Genomic DNA, 25,421 nt, shown 5'->3' with positions numbered 1-25,421 from the left:
GAACGTTTGCGCCAGAACACGCCCCGTCTTTGCGCTGCACCGCCCCCGGGAGCGCAAATTAATTTCCTAATTTACCGACGTGCGTCTGTGGAGGGAAAAGTCCGCTGTGCGCGGGTGCAAAATAGGAATGATACATGCGTCAGTGTACAAAGTCAATGCAAGATAGGGCCCATAATCACTAAAACTTGATTCCATAGGGAGACTGATGGTGGAAAGCTACAAAACAAGGCAATATAATTGAAGCAATATAAATTCAATTTTGAACTATTTAAAATGTCACATGTGAATGTTTGTAATGAAAAGCCCATGGTAGCATGAGAAGAGGTCCAATATCGCACATTACTGCACAATGGACTCTTTCCTTTTCTCCCTGTTTCCGTGATGACTTCACTAACACCTTTAACGAGGTGTGTCTGTCTCTGTCCCTGGAGTCATCTTTACCTGACTTGGATGCTGAATCCTGGATCCTTAGTGCTTTTCAGAAAGCTGGAAAAGTCTAAGTATTTTTCTGAATTAATTGCACAAAATCATCATAGTTCTAAAGCTTTATTTTCTGTGTTGAATTCTGCTCTAAATCCTTCTGTAAATGTGATTTCAAATCCCTCAGAGTATCATTATGTGAAGGTTTCTCAAGGCTTTTCTATGATAAGATGTATACATTTATTTATATGTATACAGTATACATTTACACACACACACACACACACACACACACACACACACACACACACACACACACACACAATAGAGTAAAATACGTATTCAACAATAAATACATTTTTATTAAAGAAATTAATACTTTTATTAAGGAAGAAAGCATTAAATTGATCATAAGTGACAGGAAAGACATTTATAATGTTACAAGATATTTCGATTTCAAATAAATGCTTTTCTTTTGAACTTTATTTTCATGGAAAAATATTATCATGGTTCCACAAAAATATAATGCAGCACAACTGTTTTCAACATTGATAATAATAAGAAAAGTTTCTTCAAATCAAATCAGCATATTAGAATGATTTCTGCAGGATCATGTGACCCTGAGATAGTAGTGTATGCTAAAGAAAGCAGTGGCTGGAAAAAGCTGCGTTTGAGTTTACTGACTGTATTGAATAATCTGTCACTGTTGTCTTCATCTGTCTCAGATCACATGGCTGGAGGGGCATTCTCTGGCTCAGACTGTGTTTACATGTCTATATGTTCATAACCCGGATCTTATTCAAGACCCTGCTCTTAAAGCCTTCGCTCTGGGCATCCTCAAGATCTGCGACATCGCCCGCAAGAAAGTCAACAAAGCCGCTGTGTTTGAGGAGGCAAGACGCATTCAATTGTCTTATTTGACTCTTGTTCCAATTGTGTTGTTTTATTAAAGTGCCCCCATTATGCTATTTTAAATGTTTCCAGATTTAGTTTTGAAGGTCTCTTACAATAGGTTTACATACACCCTAAGATAAAAAATAAAAAAACATACATTTTCTAATAATATACATTGCATCTTCACCTCTTTTCTCACAGTGTCTGAAACGTTTCGATAAAGGATTCAGTCTCTCTAAACCCCTCCTTTCTGAGAGCCTGCTCTGCTCTGATTGGTCAGATGGCCCAGTCTGTTGTGATTGGTCAAGTCAAGTCACCTTCATTTATATAGCGCTTTTACCAATATATATTGTTTCAAAGCAGCTTTACAGTGATAATAGGAAATTAAACAGAGATTGTTTTGGCTTTACAGCAGCTCTAGAATAAAGTTATTGTCCAGCTAAAGTTAGTTTTGATCGATTCACTTCCGTTGCAAAGATCATTAGTTATTAACTTAGGGGCCGCTTACACGACACCGTTCTAACAGAAAACCCTTAACGCACTGGTCGACAGCTTACAGCACGTGTCGGAAACCAAACGCTCATTACCATATCTGAATTTCAGCTCTGGATCTTCCTCAGCGCTTGAGACACTGATACGAACAGTAACAATGGCGTCGGTTATTCCGCATCAATTCGAGTCTGAGTCCTCATCCTTTGGAAGTGCATTCAAAAGATTTGCAGTGTAGAACACAGCATCTTCTCAACATGAATAACACAAACCAAACTCTTCCAGGCCTCAGCCACAACTACAGTGTTTGAGGGTCAAAGTAGACGTTGTTCACGGGCAGCCAATGAAGACCATAGGCTTTATATTTGTTACAAACCTGCGTGGGTTTGAGGAGGAAGTGAGACTGGAATTACTGACGACTTGTTTCAGGCAGTTTAGAATCGATTCTTTCTTTTGGGAGACAATAACTTTATTTATCGTGAACTTTGATCTTTAAAACTCTGCGGACCTTTTACATTCACAAACAGCAATATTACACTCAGCATGAAAGGAAAAAGCATAATGGGGCACTTTAATTAAAAAATGTCTGGTGTGATTACTGACAATATGTAGATTATTTATAAATGAACCCATTGGAAGACCATTGGAAATATTTAGTTACCGTGTGGCCATTAGTCACCTTTTATTTTTATTGTACTTTTATTGTAATTTAAATTTTTCTGTTGGTTTTTTCAGTGAATGTGAATTTTTCTGTTTTCCAATTGCAGGAAGATTTTCAGGCCATGACTTACGGCTTTAAAATGGCAAATAACGTAACAGATCTGAGAGTGACAGGTGAGTGTAAATACCGATCTTGATTGTGATTTTATATTTTGCGTAAATAAAATAAAATAATTTTAGTTTTTAATTATTTATTTTTCACTGTTGTGACAATAAAGCACCTTTTCTCATCAATTCTGACAAAAAGTGACATAAGCACAGAATGTTTTCTGATGGATCATGTGACACTGAGGACTTTCCAGTAATGGAAATTTAGTTTTAATGAATTATATTTTAAAATATATTACATATATATTATAAATAATAAAGTTATTTTAAATTGTAATCATATTTCACAATATTACTGTTTTTACTGTATTTTTGATCAAATAAATGCAGCCTTGGTGAGCGATAGAGACTTATAAAAATAAAAATAATTCTTACCGATCCCAAACTTTTGAAAGATAGTGTACAACAAACAAAGTAAAGCATAGATGAACTACAGTAAAAATAATTTAAGGGTAAATGGTCTTAATGTCACGGTTGTTGAATGCATTGTTTCCTTCTTGCCTCGTGTCGTTGTTGTTTATGTGTGAGTGGGCGTTGTCCCGCTCACGTGTCTGTCAGCGCTCCAGCTGATCATCATCATCATCAATCACTGTTCACAGCTGCTATTCATTTCCATTCCCTATATATACTCACACCATTCTCTGTTCCAGTGTCGGATTGTTTGTTGAGGTCCTGTGTTTGCCGTGTCTGTGTTTCCCGTGGAGTTGCCGTGTCTTTGTTCGCCTGCCGTGTCTTCCTGCCGTTCCTGTTCTTTGTCATTGGACTCACCGCACTCCAGCACCGGGATCGGGTTTCTTCACCGTCACAGCACCAGCGCACCACAGACCATCAAGTCCCTGCACGAGCCTGAGTCGCCGCCCTCCGTTGTTCTGAACTATTTGTCTGACCCTTTTGAGCTTAATAAACACTTTTGAGAACCTGCAACTGTTTCCAGTTTTGTCCGACCATGACAGAACAATCCGACCAATCCATGGAAGCAGCAGGTGCCGCCGCCGCAACAATGGATGACTTTGTTCGTGCAAGTATTCAAAGGATGGACGCTCAGGACCGTCATCAAGGGGAAGCGGCGCGCGCGATTCAGGCTCTCGTCACGCAGGTGTCCGAGCTGACCCAGCGTTTTCAACAGCTGCAACCTCCCGCTGTGCCAGCCGCATCACCCGTCCCTCCCACACCACCGATGCCCGCCTCCCAGTCGGAACCTCGCCTTCCGACTCCTGAGCCATACTCTGGTGAGCCTAACTTTTGCCGGCCGTTTTTGACTCGATGCGGCATGCATTTTGCACTCCAGCCCCGGACATTTGAGAAAGAGGAGACGAAGGTGGCATTCGTACTCACTCTACTGACTGGAAGAGCGGCACTATGGGGGACGGCGGTGTGGGAGAACCAAGAACCATGCTGTTCCTCGTTCCAGGCGCTCTCTTCGGAGATGAGAAGAGTTTTCGACCGCGCGGTCGCGGGAAGAGAGGCTGCCAGGGTCTTGTCTGATCTACGCCAGGGAGAACGATCTGTTTCAGATTATGCCATTGAGTTCAAGACCCTGGCGGCCGAGTGTCGCTGGAACGAGGAAGCGCAGTGGGATAGGTTCCTGCATGGGCTGGCCGACCGCGTCCAGAGGGAGATCTACGCCCTGGACCTACCCCCCTCACTGAATGGACTCATCGATCTGGCGCTGAGGGTGGACGCCCGACTAGCCCGGGTCGGACCACGCGCTCCACCCAGCCTGCCTCGTGGGGGGGTGGAACATCAGTGGTCCAGTGGCATGGACGCGGCCGGTCCCTCCGATCCCGAGCCCATGCAGGTGGGTCGAGCTCGACTTTCCCGGGAGGAAAGGGAGAGGCGGAGATCCCTTGGCCTTTGCCTGTACTGCGGGGAAGCGGGACACTTTGCTAACAACTGCCCGGTAAAAGGTCAAGCCCGATAGTAAGTATGAGGCTACTATCGGGTGGGATCTCCGCCGAAAAGTCCTCATCTACATCCACCATCCTCCCGGGAAGACTTAGATGGTCTGTCCACGATCATCACTGCACCGCACTGGTGGACTCTGGGGCCGAAGGTAATTTTATGGATCGCACCTTTGCACTACAGTTTCAAGTCCCACTCAGAACACTTCCCCAGAGAATCACCGTACATGCACTCAATGGACAGTCACTACCAACCATCTCCCAGGCCACCGAGAACATTACACTCATCACCTCAGGGAACCATGCAGAGACAATATCATTCTACATCACGGACTCCCATCACACCCCCATTGTCTTGGGTCACCCCTGGCTCCATCAACACAACCCCCGCATTGACTGGAAACAGAGAACCATATCAGCCTGGAGCGCTGAATGTCATAGTTCTTGTCTTGTGTCTGCCTGTTCTGTTGTCTCTGTTCCTGTGTTGCAGGAGGAAGCAGTGGATTTATCAAACGTGCCCGCGGAGTACCGTGACCTGAGGGAAGTGTTCAGTAAGTCAAGGGCTGCTTCTCTCCCTCCGCACCGTCCCTACGACTGTGCTATAGATTTACTGTCAGGTAAGTCTCCGCCTAAGGGCAAGATTTATTCACTCTCGGTTCCGGAGAGGGAGGCTATGGAGAAATATATTTCTGATTCTCTAGCGTCCGGGTTCATCCAACCTTCCTCATCTCCAGCGGGGGCGGGGTTCTTTTTTGTGGGGAAGAAGGATGGATCGCTGCGACCTTGTATTGATTACCGGGGGCTGAACAACATCACGGTAAAGAATACTTATCCTTTGCCGCTGATGTCTTCAGCCTTCGAGAGGTTGCAGGGAGCATCCATCTTCACAAAGCTGGACTTACGTAATGCTTATCATTTGGTCCGTATCAGGAAGGGGGATGAATGGAAGACTGCCTTTAACACCCCTAGGGGGCACTTTGAATACTTGGTCATGCCCTTCGGTTTGTCCAACAGTCCCGCAGTCTTCCAGGCACTCGTCAATGACGTGCTGCGAGACATGATCGATCAGTTTATTTATGTTTACCTGGATGACATTCTGATTTTTTCCTCGTCTCTCCAGGAACACGTGCAGCACGTCCGACGAGTACTCCAGAGGTTGCTAGAGAATGGGCTTTTTGTCAAGGCGGAGAAATGCGCTTTTCATGCACAGTCGGTTCCTTTCTTAGGACACATCGTGTTGGCTGAGGGTATGCGTATGGATCCTGACAAAGTTAAGGCTGTGGTAGAGTGGCCAAACCCAGATTCCCGTAAGGCCCTACAGAGGTTTCTGGGGTTCGCCAATTTCTACCGGCGTTTTATTCGCAACTTTAGCCAACTAGCCGCACCTCTGACTGCCTTGACCTCCTCCAGAACTGCGTTCAGGTGGTCGGAAGCAGCCGAGACTGCTTTTTCCAACCTCAAGAGCCGCTTTGTTTCGGCTCCCATCTTAATCGCCCCTGATTCCTCACGTCAGTTTGTGGTGGAGGTCGACGCGTCAGAGGTGGGGGTAGGCGCAGTTCTTTCACAACGCTCACCCTCAGACAACAAGATGCATCCATGCGCGTTTTTATCCCATCGCTTATCACCAGCTGAACGAAATTACGACATTGGCAACAGGGAGTTGTTGGCGGTCAAGTTAGCCTTGGAAGAATGGCGTCATTGGTTAGAGGGGTCCGGGGTACCCTTTATCGTCTGGACGGATCATAAGAATCTGGAGTACATTAGATCCGCTAAAAGGTTGAACTCCAGGCAGGCGCGGTGGGCACTTTTTTTCGGCCGTTTTGATTTTACCCTCTCGTATCGTCCGGGTTCCAAAAACATCAAACCCGATTCTTTGTCGCGTATTTTTGATCGATCCGAACACGCACCTACTCCCGAGCGTATTTTTCCTGAGACCCTAATTATCTCTACGCTCACTTGGGAGGTCGAATCGAGAGTCAAGAAGGCTCTAGAAGGGGTAACGCCTCCGATCCGGTGCCCACCGAACCGCTTATTTGTGCCGTAGGAACTACGTCCAGACGTTATTCGGTGGGGCCATTGTTCTAGTCTAGCCTGTCATCCAGGAGTTAGTCGCACCCTCTATTTGGTCAAACAACGATTCTGGTGGCCGCTTATGGCTCGCGACGTTCACGATTTTGTTTTGGCTTGCTCAGTTTGTGCTATTGGTAAGTCGTCTAATCGACCCCCAGATGGGTTACTCCAACCGCTGTCGGTGCCTTCGAGACCCTGGTCCCATATCGCTCTAGATTTTGTGGTGTCCAGAGGTGTCACCGCACATGGACAAGAGCCCGTGAGACTCTCCTCCGTGTGCGGGCGCGCATCAAGGCCAAGGCCGATCGCCACCGGTCTAGGCCTCCCGTATACGTCGTCGGTTCCAAAGTGTGGCTTTCTACTAAGAACATTCCGCTCCGCTCCGTATCCAATAAACTGGCTCCTAAATTCATTGGCCCGTTTTCTGTCACCAAAATTGTTAGTCCGGTGGCAGTCCGCCTCAACCTCCCTCCAGTGTACAGGAGAATTCATCCGGTATTCCACGTGTCCAAAATTAAACCCGTTTTTTTTCCCCGCATTAATCCGCCTGCCCCGGTTCCCCCACCGCCGCGACTCGTAGATGGGGAACCATCCTATTCGGTCCGTCGCATTATGGACTCTAGGCGGAGGGGACGCGGATTCCAGTACCTGGTGGACTGGGAAGGTTACGGTCCGGAGGAGAGAAGTTGGGTTCCGGCTCGTGACATCCTGGATCACTCTCTTATCGATGATTACAATCGACAGGTAAGGGAGTCTGGGAACGCCGTGAGGCGTTCCTAGAGGAGGGGGTACTGTCACGGTTGTTGAATGCATTGTTTCCTTCTTGCCTCGTGTCGTTGTTGTTTATGTGTGAGTGGGCGTTGTCCCGCTCACGTGTCTGTCAGCGCTCCAGCTGATCATCATCATCATCAATCACTGTTCACAGCTGCTATTCATTTCCAGTCCCTATATATACTCACACCATTCTCTGTTCCAGTGTCGGATTGTTTGTTGAGGTCCTGTGTTTGCCGTGTCTGTGTTTCCCGTGGAGTTGCCGTGTCTTTGTTCGCCTGCCGTGTCTTACTGCCGTTCCTGTTCTTTGTCATTGGACTCACCGCACTCCAGCACCGGGATCGGGTTTCTTCACCGTCACAGCACCAGCGCACCACAGACCATCAAGTCCCTGCACGAGCCTGAGTCGCCGCCCTCCGTTGTTCTGAACTATTTGTCTGACCCTTTTGAGCTTAATAAACACTTTTGAGAACCTGCAACTGTTTCCAGTTTTGTCCGACCATGACACTTAATTATCATTAAAATAATGCAGCGGTGCAAAATATTAGGCTTCGTCTTCCTTATGCAAAATGTAAATCAGACTACATGTTTTTGTAAGATTTTGTTGTTCAGTGTTTTCATTTCGCCATTTAAAATTTCTATAGGAATGCTAAAAGATGTTGAGGATGAACTTCAGAGGAAAGTGAAGGTGACTCCATCTCAAGACTTTTCAAGATACTTCTTAGCTTTTCCTTCTTTTTTTCTTGACTTGTTAAATATTTGTTGCTTCCTTTTTTTTTTTTTTACAGAGTACACGCAGTCGACAGGGTGAACAAAGAGATCCTGAGGTGGAACTGGATGTAAGTACATAATCATTTCCCCGAATACTAAAGTTAAGATAAAGAGATGTGTGGATGCTTTGGGTGAAATTGGCTTGTATTATCAGCCAGACAACAGCACTGTACAGAAATACTGAGAGTTTTGATTATCCTCCTTCTCTTTTGCCCTCAGCATCAGCAATGCTTGGCTCTGTTCAGCCGTGTTAAATTCACTCGTCTGCTGCTTAGCGCGCTCATCTCCTTCACTAAAAAAGAGGTATGACACTATTAAATTCACTCAAGCATATTGCTTAACAAAAAGATTCACCAGTTCGTTATCTAATCTTTGATTGGTTGATTCGACATTTAAGATGAGTGCTGTCAGCGAAGCACAGAAGCTGATGACTCAGGCTGCTGACTTACTGCCCGCGATACACTCCTCTATACAGTATGGAATACAGTCACAGAATGACACAACCAAAGGAGGTAACAGTCTAAAAACAATTAAACATTTTGGTTTTATTTGCCTTAATTCCCCAAATGTACGCATCATGCTTTTTCCAGATCACCCAATCATGATGGGTTTTGAGCCGCTGGTCAACCAGCGCCTGCTCCCGCCCACTTTCCCGCGCTACGCCAAGATCATTAAGAGAGAAGAGATGGTCAACTACTTCAGCAAACTCATTGAGCGCATTAAAAACGTCTGTGAGGTCATCAACATAACCAACCTGCACAGCATCTTGGTAAAATAACTCCGTATTAACACATGTGTTCTGTTGAAGTATTGGAGAGAGATGTAACTAATCCTGCTGAGTGTTTGCGGTTTCAGGATTTCTTCTGTGAATTCAGTGAGCAGTCTCCATGTGTGATGTCTAGATCTCTGCTACAGGTAAGACCGACTTCATCTGACAAAGTTCTCTTTACATCTGAAGCTTGTGCTTTACTCATAGATCTGGAATATATAAAATGGACAAAAAACAATGAATGACTGTTAAAGATATTTTACTGGACTCTGGACTGTTTTAAATCTAAATAGACAACGTTTTTATTCAGACATATGTTCAACTGATGTAATTAAAGAAGTATCATCTGAATTTGTTTTGCATTAATCTTAAATATTGCATTAATCAGCATAAAATGGAAGTTCCGATCGTCCTTTCTTTCCTATTCTGACGTATATGGGTGAAACGAGTGAAAACAGCTTCTTGAATGAGCAAAAATTGTAGGGCGGGACTAGAGATGCACCGATTACAATTTTCTGGGCCGATTCCGATTTCCGATTTTTCATTAAGTTTGACCTGCCGATACCGATGTTAGCCGATTCCGATTTCATTTTTTTCTAACCACTTTACAGCACACACAAATATTTATTTTATATCTTTTCTGTAATAGAATATTTTACAATTTGCATAGTACATATTTTTTTGAACAGATAAACGCTATAAAATAGAACTATATAAATTACTCCAGGTGTGGGTAATTCACACACATCTGAAGTGCAGTGTTATGGAAGAACCATTTCCTTTTCACATTCAATATCCAATAATTTTTTTATATATGTATTTAGCAAACTAAACGTCTGTATGAAAACACGGAATGGCAATGAAATAATATATAAATAAAAAATAAAGCCTTGCAGCATAAAGATATTTCTCAAAGCACACACACACAGGCCTATTGCAATCACTTGTACAAACTGAATAATAAAACAAGTTTAAATCAAATGGGTACATTTTCTATAAATATTAGTCTTCGTTTTCTTTTCTGACATGGCCTAGGCTACTCCAGTTCTTGTTAAAACCTTTACAGTCTATGGTTAAAACATGCAAATTCTGTGCATTTTGGGCACTTTTTTGTGAAACCCTATTTAGGCTATTTTGTCCATCAAAAGTGTGCTTTCCCTTTAATTGAGCGTGAGCAGTGCAGCAAATAGACTCGGCGCCGAAACACGCGCTTCACTGCTCGCGACGCTCCTGCTTGACGCTCACGCGCTGCTCCTGCTCCCGTTGTGAATGCACTCATTGATTAACATGCACGCCGAAAAAATATACGCGCTTGCGGTCTGAACGGACGTAATTCACAAGGTTTCCTACATGTGTGTTCCGTGTGATGCTGATGTTGCGCGATGTTTGTTAATCATGCGGCGCCCGAGTGCATTTGACCGGCATAAAATCGGCATTTGTCAGACTGACCGGCCGGTCGCCGGTCACGGCCGATCACGTGAAAATCGGCCAATTCCGGTCACCAGCCGATCAATCGGTGCATCTCTAGGCGGGACTCAATGTTGTCCTTGGGGAATTGATTGTATGGTTGTGGTTTGCTATTGCTGTGATCTCATGTTAGTGACAGGAGGGAGGGGAAGTTATTTTAATTAAAGATTATGAGGGCACATAAATTATTTAAAATTGAATGATGTGTACGGATAAATCATTTATAAAAGAAAACACTGCAGCATTACATAAAAAACAGGAATTGTCCATTTTGATTTCATGGTGACTTTAAATGTCTTATACAGCCTTTTTTAATTGTATGACTTATTCACTCTTTTTCTCAACATGAACATCGCCTTGCTGCTGCCGTGGCTTTAAAAAATAATAAATAAACTTCTCTGGTCAAGAAATTAATTTTTTTATATTTAATTATCAATGAATAACACATTCAACACATAACTATATCACATATAAAACTGGTCTCGGATAAATTATGTTACACACAGTGACAGAATGATATGATGATTGGTCTTGGCATGTAGATAGTCTGAACACTCACCTGACTGCTGTGTGTGTGTGTGTGTGTGTGTGTGTGATGCAGACCACATTTCTGATTGACAATAGGAAGGTGTTTGGGACTCATCTGATGCAGGATATGATTAAAGATGCATTGCGCTATTTTGTCAGCCCACCTGTCCTCTCCACAAAGTGAGTGATCATTTCTTTACACTATATTATTTACTCTTTAATTAATTTGTTGCTTATAAATTACATGAAGTTTCTGCATTTGTTTTTTTTATTTACTATGTTTCCTGGGGTGCGTTTATAATGTTAGTATGATTTTTGCATAAAATATTTACATAATTTAGAAAGAAGAGACCATTTTCGGTTACTCTTTATTTTAAGATGTCCTTGTTACAGTGTTAAGTATACATTTAAGTACTGAGTAATGTTAATTAATTACATGTACACACTATAGGGTTAGGATTGGGGTTTGGAGGGGCGTGTCTCCTTTAAAACTTTAAGTAAACAGCCTAACATTTTTTGTGCTAACACTGCTAACAAGTATTATACGTTGAACTCTTTTGAAAACATTTAAACTACGTTTTTACTATTAAAGCTGCAGATTAACTAATGTTATTCTTAGTCTCGTGATTCTGTTTTAGTATTTCTCCTGCCTGTCCTTATCATCTTGCTAAGATTCACATTTCATGACTATTTTAAGATGACATTATATTCCCTCACTGTTTTAACGCTGTTTTCACAGATGCAGTTTGAACAATAACCACCAGGCTAAAGATTACATTGACTCCTTTGTCACACACTGCACACGGGTTTGTGATTCATTTTGTTTGATATGTTATTGTAACAGGTGAAATAGTGTTTTTGATTAGATGAATTAAGAGTGTTATTTTGTGTCACAGCCATTCTGCAGCCTTATCCAGATTCACGGACACAACAGAGCACGCCAGCGAGACAAACTGGGTCACATACTGGAGGAGTTTGCCACCCTTCAGGACGAGGTGCGTAGATGTTTTTTGTTTGGTTAAAAATGACATGAATTAAAAATTGAACCTAATACTTTCTTAAAGGGACCGTTCATCATTTACTCACCCTGTATGAATTTCTGAAGAAGATATTTTGAAGATACTATTAAATCAATGTGGTCCATCAACTGTTTGGTTACCCATATTCTCCAAAATATCTTCTTTTGAGTTCAGCAGAAGAAAGAAATTCATACAGGTTTTGAGTAAATGATTGATGAATTTTCATTTGTGAGTGAACTATCCTTTTAATAAGTGTTTCTGGTCTTATTCCTTACAATTCATAGGTGTTTATTACAAAGAACTAAAAGGGTTTAACCAACGAATTAGATTTATTGCTTTTGTTCCTCTTTTGTAAGCTTCTGCTAAATGCATAATGTAAATGTAAGGGTTAGTTCACCCAAAAATGAAAGTTCTGTCATAATTTACTCACTATGTTGTTTCAAACCACAAATTAAGATATTTTAAATCTTTATTGCTCATCTTTTGAAAGTCCACTTAACCAAAATGTTCATGCTTCTGAAAGTCTGCTCTGCTGCCATCATGTCAGTTGTAAAGCATCATTGAGTGTGTTTGTTGGTGTTTAGGCTGAGAAGGTGGACGCTGCTCTTCACGGTCTTCTGATGAAGCTGGAGCCTCAAAGGCAGCATTTAGCCTGTCTGGGCACCTGGATCCTCTATCATAACCTGCGCATCATGATCCAGTACCTGCTCAGCGGCTTTGAGCTGGAGCTCTACAGCATGCATGAGTATTATTACATCTACTGGTACGACAGCTAAAAAAACATGCTTTTAATGCTATAGACAGATCAGGATGCACAGGCAATATCGACTGTTATCAGATATCCATCAGAAAATATTTGAAGTTTAATTATTTCTACCTATTTTAAAATTTAGATCATCATCTAGCACTAATTTAAAGGGACAGCGACCATTGACCAATTATGCCGAAGATTTAAAGGGCACCTATTATGCAAAATTCATACATGGTACATTTTTACATGGTGTTTGAACATAAATGTGTGTTGGCAGTGTGTGTACACAACCACCCTATAATGATAAAAATCCACCTAGTGCTTTTTTTTTTAAATCCCCATAAATCATAAACACTGTCTCAGAACAACATGTTCTCAGATTCAGGGCAGTGTGACATACTTTTGCACAAGCCCCTCACACGACTGTTGATAACTTCTTATACAGTGTTTATTCAGCTCTAACAGTGATTTTCTGGAGTAAAACTAACGCTTCATCTTTTGTGGGATGTACAATAAACTCTGCGGAGGAGTAAAAAAATTAACAATTGTTTAATAATTATGATTTTAATATGCTAAAAATATTTTTGAATATAATATGTCAGTATTATGATTATACATTTTATATATGTAAATATGCTAATAGAATTATCGGCTTATCGACATCAGCCACAGTTTTAATATTGGTGCATCCCTGAAAGATTCCCTAAATGAAGTCCAAAGTGCTAGCACATTAATGTCGGATTTAGTATTACACATGTGAAGAGGTTAGCCAATCATAACAGAGGTCATTTGCATATAGTCTTAAAGGGACAGTAGCAAAACAGCCTGTTAAATTCTGTGAGTCAGATAAAGATTAAAAAAGTAAAGATATATCTTTCTCTCCATGTATGTTCAGGTATCTGTCGGAGTTCCTGTATGCGTGGCTCATGTCCACGTTGAGTCGAGCGGACAGCTCTCAGATGGCAGAGGAGAGAATCCTGGAGGAGCAGCTGAAAGTACGAAGCAGCAAGAAGAGCAAGAAGAAGAAGAAAGGTTCTCACAGCCCGACGTTCATTCAACAGTTGCAGTTGCAATGGAGGATTGGGATGTTTGGGTCTGACTTGCTCATTGTGTTTCCATTGTCTCCTCAGCTCGTCCTCTGAGTAAAGAGATCACCATGAGCCAAGCTTACCAGAACATGTGTGCTGGCATGTACAAGGTAATGCTTCCTGATACACACAAACACGCTGGAGTACTCAAAGCTGCCTATGTAACATGGAAATTATGGACAATGGAACAATGGAAATTAATCATAATAATCAGGATTTGATTGGTTGGTCAGAGACGTATAAGAGTGCATGATAAAGTAGGAGAAATCGAGGAGCTGTTTACACGACACCGTTTTTAAACAAAGGAACTTTTTATGCGTTTTGGCCGTTCATTTACACGACAATGGTGTTTTGGTGGCCTGAAAACAGGTTTCAAAGTGCAAGCTTTTAAAAACGATGCCATTATCGTCTCAGTGTAAACTACAAAACCGCAAATCTGTGAAAACGGTGACGGCATGCACATGCGTATTAGGGTGGTCCTTATTTTTAAAGTCTCCAATTGTCATGCTCTTAACCCTTCAAATTGTTCCATATAAGAAAATACAGCATGCCAATTTTTATGGCAGTAACATAATAATTACTGGTAGCTCAATAGCTTTAAACTTTCTGAGATTTTGATGATTTTCGTAAAAAACGATCATTTGAATTGGTATTGTACCTGGCTAGTAAAATTCCAAAAAAATCTCCACATATTCCATATGCTCCATATATTCCTAAATATGTATTTTAGATGCATATCTCAGTTTACTTATTGTAGAAACTAAATCCAAATGAATCCATCCATGACCTGGTTTAGCAGATTTACCTTTCCTGGTGGAATCAATACATATTTCTATTGATGATCACCTTGGTTATTGTTTGGGTTAAGAGCACATTTTTTGGTTGAAAAAATTACATTACGTTCCTTGAAATTGACCCGGAACTTTGTGCCGAATCAAGCAGATTATCAGGAGGCACAGGCAACCATGCAATGAAAGTAGTCGAGAGAGGAGTGGCTCTGATTCAAGAATACAATGGCTATCTCACACACTCTGAAGAACAATTGCAGTTTCTCCTTCATGTGGTGGAAGATCACCGACGGATCTATCCAGACTGCAAAAAGTCAACACTGGCTGCTGAGCATCAGAAATGAGGGATTGTTGAAAACTTTTTTTGAGATTGTTGTCATTGTTGTCATGTCAGAGTTGCTCTGATTTCAATAAAATGTAGTTCATTTGCAGCAATTTTTAATATTACTTGCATATCACAATAACGCCGCACAGCTTAACATAGGCAATCCTCCACATGATTGAGCTACCTCTAAATATCTTTTTTTTTTGTCAACATTTTTGCATATTTCCAAGTTTGACCACCAAAGCGCGGTTCGTTTGACTAGTGTGAGTGCTCCGAACCGTGCCCGGGCGCGGCTCGATTAGCCGGCCCTGGCCCGGTTGGAAGAGGTGGGCCAGAGCACGGTTCAGTTGGACTCGGGCGCGGTTCGCATGCAGTGTGAGCGCTAACCGTGCTGGAGCACGGAACAGGACGCGTGACGCAAACCTCCTCATACGAGCAGCACGATTACGTGAAAATTTTCGTGCCACAAAGGCGATAGATTTGTTTAACAACAGGCTGTGAGAGGGCTGTGGACCAAACGACTCAAAATTATCCACAAAGTAAACAGAGCGATGGACTCTAGAGCGATGCGCCGCTCTTCCTGTTTATCCCGAAACCGTCACACCATAATGACGTAAGCGTGCTCCGCCACGAATGCTGAAACCCTATGTGAGTGCAGGCCAGTGGGGGAGTGGGGAGGGGGGACAATCGTACTCGGGCCCGGTTCATGGCAACCGTACCTAGTGTGAGTTTAAAAATGTCTGAATGTTATTACTAGAGATGCAACAAATCAATTGCCATTTTCTTGGCCGATTCCGATTTTCTTTCGAACAACTATAATTATACAAACAAAAATCTACATTTCTTCAATGCAAAATTTTATTTTCATTAAAAAAAAAAAAAAAAACAGTAAAAAGTCAGTAATAAAATAAGAACAAATGGACAAATTGCAAACACCTGCAGTACATAATACAGACCCTTTCCAAAAAAATGTAATGTCATGGAAAAGTTTGAATCTATAATCTATGGAAGTTTAACGTTTTGAATGGAATTATGGAAATAAATAAACTTTTCCATGATATTCAAATTTTTTTGGAAAGGGTCTGTACATAAACTGCACCTCCAGTACATAGTATGGGTCCTCTTCTACAAAAGATAAAGACAGACCAAGTCACTTAGTGGTGGACTGGCTCCCTGTAAGTATGATATTCACACTGTAAAACTAATAATAACTATTCAGTGTCATTTTTCTTTGTCAATCATTTTAATGTATGTGATTTACATGTTTATGCCCAAAATGCTTAATTAATATTCAAAGTAGTTGACTGTCATTGTCTTCTAAGCTGTGTGCGTTACTGTACGATTAATGCAATATTTAACATAGTTACATTTATTTAACGCCTGTACCGCGCATTCATTCATTCATTCAAATATTTTAAAAGTCTGGGATAAGAGCGCTAGCGCACATAATCCATTTATCAGTCAAATTCATTTAAAAATCTAAACTCAACAGAAATATGAAATATGATCAGTATAAGAGAAAAATACTGAGAAGAGGAACACAACCGCTGCATGTTCGTTTAATCCAATTGGCAGCCATCAGGGCTGGACTGGGACAAAAAAATCGGCCCTGCATTTTGGCCCAGGCTGGCCCACTACATATGATCATAAACAACCATTTTTGCACGCCCATGAATATGTATACTAACTCCTATTCCTTAAAACCACTAATGCCATGTAATGAGTGAGTAGGAAAGAGTGAGAGTTAACACATGAAATAAGTACAAAATTGTCCTTTATTAAAGCAACACCATGTAAGTTTTGCTCTCGGGGTCCCCCTACAGTTGGGAAACAGTATTGTCTTCTACTACTGTCGTAAAATCTGTCATGGTAACACCAGGGGATACAGGTGCATTTGTTGACAAGCCCATACCCCCGAACTCTGCAGAAGGAGTTCTCACGTCTTGGGCAGACTGCCTGCGTTGCGTGTGAAATGTCTTCATCCCAGGTACAGTGGCATATATTTCAGCATGTCATATGAATATAATTTCATGGGTTTTATTTTTTCATCGAAAACTAGCATGTTAGCATTTACTAGCTACCAGATTGATAATTCGCTCCTCTACTAGCATTACTTGATTCATGAAGATAAATGGAGGACCAAATAGCTTCCGTAACATAGCCAGGCAGACAACAAATTCGAAAAACTAGAGATAGTATGCAAGCAATATACTTACTAGTCCAACAGCATGACGGACAAGTCAGCATCAGTTGGGCACCCCTCCTCCTCCTTTAGCTCACGCCAGCGAGCGCTGGACCAATATTGATCCTCGTCTGGTGAAGCAGTCGATTCTGTTCCCTCCTGGAATTACTGTTCCCTTAACCCAATCATACTACAAATCATGCGTAGTTGCCAAGTTACTGTAACCTGCGTCGCGGCGACAATACAACCCTCACTTACAAATAGCGAAATATGCAAATGAGCGTGAAGTGCACCGCTTCAAGATTTGGACCAGTGACCAGAAGACCAGATTCGCTCAAGAGACTGCGTCAACAGCAAGGGAAGAAAGAATTTGTGACAAACACTCGTTGCATTAGAAAATTTGGAATGATGTATTACAGAATTAAATGATAAAGCAGAGAAATTTAATACATCACATCACACAGGAGGAAAAAAAAAAATATATATATATATATATATAATGACCAGGAGAACAGCAAAGATTTGCCGTGGAACAAATAAATGTAACCTTAATATAACCCTAATTTATATTTCCTATTTAGTTTATAACTATTATTGTTTCTCTCTTTTTTTTATTACCTATTTAGTTTCAAGCTAATAAATTTAATTGACCCTTATTCTATTAATATATGTATATAATTTATTTGTTTACCTATTTATTCAATTTGTTTCTAATTGGCTTATTTAAGGTTAAGTAAACGTTTTAAATTCAAATGCAATCCTTCCAAATGATAACCCTATAAGAATACCCTTTTTACTCTCGTTCTCCAAGAAAAATAAATAAAAATAAAATATAAAATCAAAATGAATTGAAATGAAATACAATGGAATTTAAAAAAAAAAATAACAGTAGAGAAAATAAAATACAGGTAAAAATTTACTGCTTAATTAGCAGTCTCAAATTCAATACAATTCAGATTCCTCTTTTTATATGTATAATTTATATACACACTAATTCTCAGTTCCAGTTCGAATGCCGCTCTCACGAGATCCTTCTTCCGCAATGTATCTCGGATCAACACAGTTCAATTCAGATGTGTGCACAATCATACCACTCCGTTCGTTCCTTGATTCGCAAACTCGGTCCTTCCTTATATGGGCAAATGGCTCGCCAGTTCCCGCTCGCAACGGCTTTTTTTTCCCGATGTGAAGCAAGCAGGGACAATTCACATACAATTCTCCTTCAAAATCGTCCGGTGTCCAGGAAATGTGCAGCATCCGACTCAGAAAAGACAAAAAGTAGAAAAGAAGGAAAAAAACAACAAAAAAGGGGAAAAGGAAAGAAAGGAAAAGAAAAAGACCCAACCTTGCAAAGACAAGGCCAAAAATATAATTAGACATTCCTTTCAAAAATATACATCATTAGAGCAGTTAGTCTGCATATAAACAACATTCAACATTTTTTTTCCTTTTACTGAAATTCCGTCTTACTTTAGCACATAAAGTTTATGTATGTGCGAAGAGCTATTTTTCCGATGACGCACTTAGGCCTCATCTGCCCGTATTACATGTGCGTCATAACCGCGCATTAACTCATAGCTCAAATACACGACGAAATTCGTTAAAATAACCTCTATTAACCACTCAAGGTGACTTTTAACTCTGAAACATTAATTATTCAACACATACATGCAATACTCTTCCCATTATAAACAAAAAGGGTCAACTCTTTTACATACAACAGCATATTACATCAGAATTTAGTAATTCAATACAATTTATCAAGTATTTTACACACAAAAAGAATTATTTAATTACAACACTCACCAAGAGAACTCAATTCATCGGCTATGAAGGGCAAAACTTCCAACTTTGGAAATGTATTCTCTTCGTAGCAGTCAATATCACGTTCACTCGTAACGTTTGACTGATGAATCTCAATCCGCACTTTAATCTAAAAGTTTCTCTATTGTTTCTCTGATTTAAATCTTGGTTTGTTTGTTCTAATTCTCGTTTCTTTCTTTAGGATCGCACCAGCAGCTTCTGTAACTTGAACTAGCCGCTTCAGTGTCTCGCAAAAAGTGTTGCATCACCCTTGCCCTGAGTCCACCTATTAAGGCGGGGCTAACTCCCACTCGTTGAATTGAACCAATCTTTGTCTTGCTAAATTGGATAAATTTTCTAAATGAGTTTTATGATTTTAGTTTATGCATTTTCTTATTTTCTCTTAGAATCTTAAACTTTCTATTTTTTTTTCTTTCCCCACAGACATTAATAAAATAACTGTTTTATATATATTCACAAGTGTTAGTCTTTTTTTTTCTCTCTCCTTACATCAACAGAATCTCTCTAGTGACCTGGGTTACATTACCATACGTACCATCAGAACTGAATACGAGCAAGAAGCACAACTGGATGTACGGAAAGCCAAAAGGTTAAAAAAGGATTGTATTTTTTCCCGAAAGACACGGCTCGTTGAGGGGGAACAGGAATTCCGGACTGCTTAACCGGCCTTTGATTTTGTCACTCTCCCTTTTTCTCTTCCTAGTCTCCTCCGACAAAACCTTTGCCTTCTTCGGTTTCATTGCTGCTTCGGCCATGACAACAACATACACACGCTATACCACATGCTATACGTCCGAATTTGAGGAAATGGGGGGTGGGGTGGTGGGGGAAGTGAGGTGTGCCGTAAAGCAGTCAAATTTTGTAGTTCTTTTTGTGCTCGGGTTTAGGGCCAATCTCATTTCTCTGTCTTACCCCTTCCCTTCCCCTTCCCCTTCCCCTTCCCCTTCCCCTTCCCCTTCCCCTTCCCCTTCCCCTTCCCCTTTGTCTGCGTCTTCCCCTTGCCCCTCGATACCGAGTGAAGGGGGGTAGGGGGAAGAACGTTTCTCTAAGAAACACTCGATTACCGTTTGCGTCATCTTCCCTTTTCGCTAGCTGGCTGCTACGTCAACAGAGGCGATACGCGTTGACATAAACAAACGAAGATGCCGTCGTCTCGGGTTGTGATATCGATTGCCTGGTCTCTCTTTATCTTTGAACGCTTGTGTGCCATCAGTCAAAGACATTGTTTCATTGTATTTAACGGCGGCGCCGGCGACAACATAGCTAAGCAAAACATTAGCAAACAGGAAATAGCGCATAGCTGCTAGCTAGCGGTTAACTAGCGATTCAAAACAAAAACATTACAATTAAAACCGCTTGAACATTTTATTAAAAGTATCATAAAACACGAGTGTCATTAAACTGCTGAAAATACTTACATTTGTGCGACTCACTTCTGGGAAATTCCTACCCTTCTCTTTCAAGTGTGGTCCTCCGCAAACTTCGTTTCAAGGGCTATGTAGCCCTACGCCTTGGCCCTAGCCCTTAATCAAAATGAGAATTGGGACACCACTTTCCCTCACATGAACGCGCAAAACCGAGGGGAAGGGGTAAGAGTAAGGGGTAAGACAGAGAAATGAGACGCAGCCTTACTACCCGAACCCCGAAGTGCCAGTAAAAGCGTTACAGACCCCGTCAGGCTATGGCAGATGTGTCATTCAACCTATTGTAAGTCGATGTACCATCACAAGGGTCTTGGAAATATCCACCTTATTCTGCTCTAAACAATGCGCGCTGCCATAACGACGACTCCGGTTGCCTACTTCCGGTTCGTAGCGCTTGACCTGTACTAGCAGCGAGAGAATGAGTTCAAGCTCCTCATGTGCTGTTGTTTTAACAATTCAAAGAAGATTTCAAACTTTTTAGAAACTGAGTGTTTCGAGCATAAGATAAGAAGGAGATAATGCCCATGTCCGGTTCCGTATCAGATACATTCAATAAATTAAACGTTTAGAGTGGTTAGCGTTAAAACTGAAGCATAAGAAAAAAAGTCGGAAAACTTTGCCCATTAATTAGATGTGCAAGGCAAGCAGGCAAGTTTTCGGGTTGTTATGGACAAGTAAAAATGACATTATTGTATATATATGAAATACAATTATAATAAAATTCTAAGTTATGACTACTGTATACTGTACTGTTTTTATTTTTAAAACGATGTGATGTGAAAAGTAAACATTTCGGCTCGTTTGACTCAGCTCACTGAAATGAGCCGGTTCTTTTGACTCACGGCTCTTTAAAAAATAAATTCTTATCTCCTTCTTATCTTATGCTCGAAACACTCAGTTTCTAAAAAGTTTGAAATCTTCTTTGAATTGTTAAAACAAACAACAACAGCACATGAGGAGCTTGAACTCATTCTCTCGCTGCTTGTACAGGTCAAGCGCTACGAACCGGAAGTAGGCAACCGGAGTCGTCGTTATGGCAGCGCGCATTGTTTAGAGCAGAATAAGGTGGATATTATGAAGGTTGAAAAACTACATGGTGTTGCTTTAATACAATTGAACTTTACTCCACAGGTGATGAGTCCAAAAAATAAACTATAAGTTGCATTAGCATAGCAATACCAGTGTTTCTCACAGGATTTCTGGTAAAACTGTGGTGGGTGGACCTCGAGCCTTGTAGGCGGTGATCGTCAACTATGCAGGTGTGGAAATAATGCGTAACTGGGTAATGGCAGAGCCCGTCTACGGAGAGCCTGGCCACTCCCTATTAAGTCCTATTGTACCGAATTTTGGTTGTAGTTCCACCAGAGTTCCACTGGGGGCGATCACCCATGAGTGCAAAATGAATGGGAGTCTATGGAGCTAGACGGCTAAATTTGTCTCTTTCACCCGATTGCCGTTGAGAAATCTCAGATTTGATTTTGAGGTTTTGCAAGTTCAACATGGGTTATAGGTACCCTGGTAATCCAGAGTTCTCGCGAGCGCACAAGTTGAATTTGCTCAGCGAGTTACTCTGGTGTTGAGTAATGATGCTCATTAAATATGCCCTTGTATCCGAGCTGCACCAATCACATCGGGTTATCTGATATAGGCGGGCCAGAGGCGAGCTAAACAGAAGACGACAGCGCTGTGACGTCGAAGTCATTTGTAAATATTGCAAGATGGCTATGGATGAACACCAGTTGTTTGAAACGGCTTTGGCCGCTACAATGAACGAGTTAGACTTGGCTTTTTATCTAAAACAGGAACAGAAGACGCCGTTCGAATCCTTCCTTTGCAAGAAGGACGTTTTTGCTGTTTTGCCGACCGGACACGGTAAGAGTATAATCTACCAGTTAGCTCCGCTGGTAGCTAAGCGTATGGGGTTTATTGTTGTGATTGGTCGTAGTGTTATCCAATTGCGTGCAGTGAGATTTTCAAATGCATGCTTGGTGCCACCACTCGAGCTGGCTGAGTTTCATTAGTCGACGCCAGACCATTAATCTTTTAGATTTAGGTCTGTATTTCCAGGCTATAGGTTATGGGTCGAAAGTTGAATGAACGAGTACTTATGTCCTTTCGATTTCTTACAGGTTGAGTTGTTGTTGCCCATAACACCCTAGAATTCTGCTAATGAACGCTGATTGGTCAGTGAAGGACTGATTACGACCAGAGATACCGCTTGATGGCATTGAGTGTGTGTGTATTTTCGGCGTGGTCTTTTAAAACAACAAAACAAATCCTCCAACTATGACCAAATAATATCAAAGATTAAAATGGATTTGGGAAGATGGAACTTAATACCGTACTTGAGTTTGATATCAAGAGTGGAAGTGATTAGGATGAACGTTTTACCCCGGCTGCTATACCTATTTCAAAATCTTCCAATTGAGGTATCAGGAAAAGAATTTAAAGAGCTGGACAAAATTATATCTAGATATATATGGCAGGGTGCTAAGCCAAGAATAAAATATAGAACATTACAATTAGCTAAGGGAAGCGGGGGTCTAGCGTTACCTTGTCTAAAAAGTTACTTTCAGGCTGCGCAGTTGAGGGTCTTGATTAATTTGTGTGATTCTGAATATTTTGCAAAATGGAAAGACATTGAGGAAAGACTAATAGAGGGACTCCCGGTACAAGCTTTATTATGCGATGAAACATTGAGGTCTCATCTGAAACTAAAAATAAATCCATGGTTGGAGGTATCTGTTAAAATTTGGTCTGAAATTGTGAAGAAATATAATTTAACGGGTCACTGTAGGTTTTTGAGGTGGATCGCACATGATATAGATTTTACACCCAATAAATTGGATGGCAGGTTTAAATTGTGGAATAATGGTCCAAAAATGTATTGGGAGGTTATTAAAAATCAAACTGTAGTTTCCTGGAAATGAAGGAGATTTATGGCCTCCAGAAGCAAGATTTTCATAGGTATTTACAGCTACGCCATTATTTGGGAGAAGAAATTAAAAAAGTTAAACTAAGTTCAACATGGCCAGGTGTCATAAAAATAATGATGGAAGCATATAGATCACAGATAGAAAGGAAAGTTATTTCCAAGCTGTACAGGATCCTGGAAGACATAAAGGCAGACAACACAATATATGTAAAAGAAAGATGGGAGAGGGAGGCAAACATAGTGGTTTCAGGTGAGAACTGGGGGGAAATAAATAAATATCAGTGGAAAATTACAAATTCCTCAGTTTGGAGGGAATACGGATGGAAAAATACACTAAGGTTTTTTGCAACCCCTGCACAGAGAAAACATGGAGATACCAAATGTTGGAGATCTTGTGGTGAAACTAAAGCAAATCATTTCTATATCTTTTGGGGATGCTCCCGTCCCGTATAACTAAATATTGGGCACAATTAAAAGTGATAATTGAAGAGGTGATAGAAATGAAAATACCAACCAGCTTTGAAATTATGTATCTTGGGATAGTTGAGACTCTTAATTTAAAAAGAAGGGACGATTATAAATTGCTTTGAATTATGTTGTTGGCCAGTAGGAAAGCAATAACCAGAAGATGGCGAAGTGATTTGGTGCCAAAAGTGGAAGAATGGTTTGATGTAATGCTAAGCATTTATAATATGGAAAAGCTAACCGCGTACATTAGATTGGAAGTCGATAAATTTAACAATATCTGGAGAAGATGGCTTAAATATATTAGGCAACATAGAATGGACTTTGTTTAGGGACTTGTGGTAAGAGCTGAATGTTTATGAATACCTTCTTAATGTACCATGCAGAAGGATGGGGAAAGTACTTTTATTATACAGGGATTGTCGGTAAGAGTAACACATACCATACCCTGGTTCTACAATGTTATTCAATTATTTTTTTTTTTTTTTTTTTCTTCATGTTCAAAAACAAATGTATTATCAACAGGGGCATTCAAGGAAAACTTTTGGTGACTGTCCTAAAGTATTGGTTGTGTTTGCCTTGTTATTCTGTAAGTTTCATATTGTGAGAAAGACAATAAAATATAAATTATAAAATAAATAAAATTAAAATAAAAAAACTCTTCTAGCACGTGTATTTATCTGTGTCAGCTGTGTTGTCGATGCCTCGAGAGAAAAGAAAGTGCAGAGCGCGAAAGCACCAAAGTGACTGAAGGATTACCGTAAGAAAAGCAGTAGCCTATCTCTGGTCGTACGATGTGTATGACGTCATTGAAAATTTAAAAGACTTTTTAAAGCAAATAAGTGACTCTAAAAAATCTAGCACCCAGCGATGTGTAATTTCTTTGCATCTCCTTTCGAATACAAAATTCAAATTACTAGACAAAAAATTATATCCTGAGAAAAGTGGATTTTGAGGGGTATTTCGCCATATAGACCTCCATTCATTCTGCACTCGTCCTGTGAGCGCCCTCATGGAACCAGAGTGGAACTGCAACCAGTTCAGAAGCCGGAAGTTTACGGTGAAGTGAAACTTCTCTCCTTATTAGACATTATCTGGTAATGGGTTCACTCATGACATAGCCTAAGTGTTTTGAAAGTAGTTCTGCTTACCGCGGACTCTACACTCACTCATCTCTCTCCTGATCCTCACTATCATCATCTGCCACAGGAGCTGATGAAGGTCCTGCTGCTGCAGAAAACATATCAGTTATTTTGACACATTTTACAGCGTCTGCTTGAAGGGCCTGTTTCTTTTTTTCACTCTATTTCTCTGCACATTCCTTGCATTTTATTCTCCATCTCTCTGACTATTTTGACAGAGACACACTGACACGGCACGTGCGAAAGGAGCCCAAATGAGGAGATGTTTAAAGATGTGATTGGGCCAGCCCAGTATCAATAAAAGAACCAATGGGCCGCTGATCTACGTGTTTGTCCGGTCTGTGAGATAGAAAAAAACCTACGATGACCTTTTTTGACCAATGCATTACACCGGCACAAAGACCCCAGCGAATTAAGCAAAACAAAACCAATGGGCCGCCGATGTACGAGTTTTATGGGCCGTTTAGACAAAAAAAAAAAAAAGCTAAAAGAAATTTCTTTTTTAAGATGTATCGTCCCAAAAAGCATTGCCAGATGGCCAGTCCGCCCCTGACAGCCATGAAATGTACT

At 40.9% G+C, this 25,421-nt stretch overlaps 1 protein-coding gene across 1 annotated transcript; it reads left to right on the top strand.

The window, feature by feature from the left end:
- Positions 1–314: 314 nt before the first annotated feature.
- LOC311278710 (N-alpha-acetyltransferase 35, NatC auxiliary subunit-like) lies at positions 315–14,232 on the top strand (the record flags this gene model as incomplete). Its single annotated transcript, XM_084389719.1, has 15 exons — positions 315–407; positions 1,146–1,313; positions 2,571–2,637; positions 8,018–8,061; positions 8,162–8,212; positions 8,364–8,447; positions 8,542–8,656; positions 8,735–8,913; positions 9,000–9,059; positions 10,982–11,088; positions 11,648–11,714; positions 11,805–11,903; positions 12,512–12,690; positions 13,574–13,710; positions 13,809–14,232. The coding sequence occupies 15 exons, from the start codon at positions 315–317 to the stop codon at positions 13,985–13,987; spliced, it is 1,629 nt and encodes a 542-aa protein (XP_084245845.1). The 3' UTR covers positions 13,988–14,232.
- Positions 14,233–25,421: the final 11,189 nt, after the last annotated feature.

Source organism: Rutilus rutilus (genome assembly GCF_951802725.1).
Source record: "Rutilus rutilus genome assembly, chromosome: 19".
NCBI lineage: Eukaryota > Metazoa > Chordata > Actinopteri > Cypriniformes > Leuciscidae > Rutilus > Rutilus rutilus.
The sequence above is the reverse complement of the archived record's forward strand: the minus strand, read 5'-3'. Positions and strand labels throughout refer to the sequence as shown.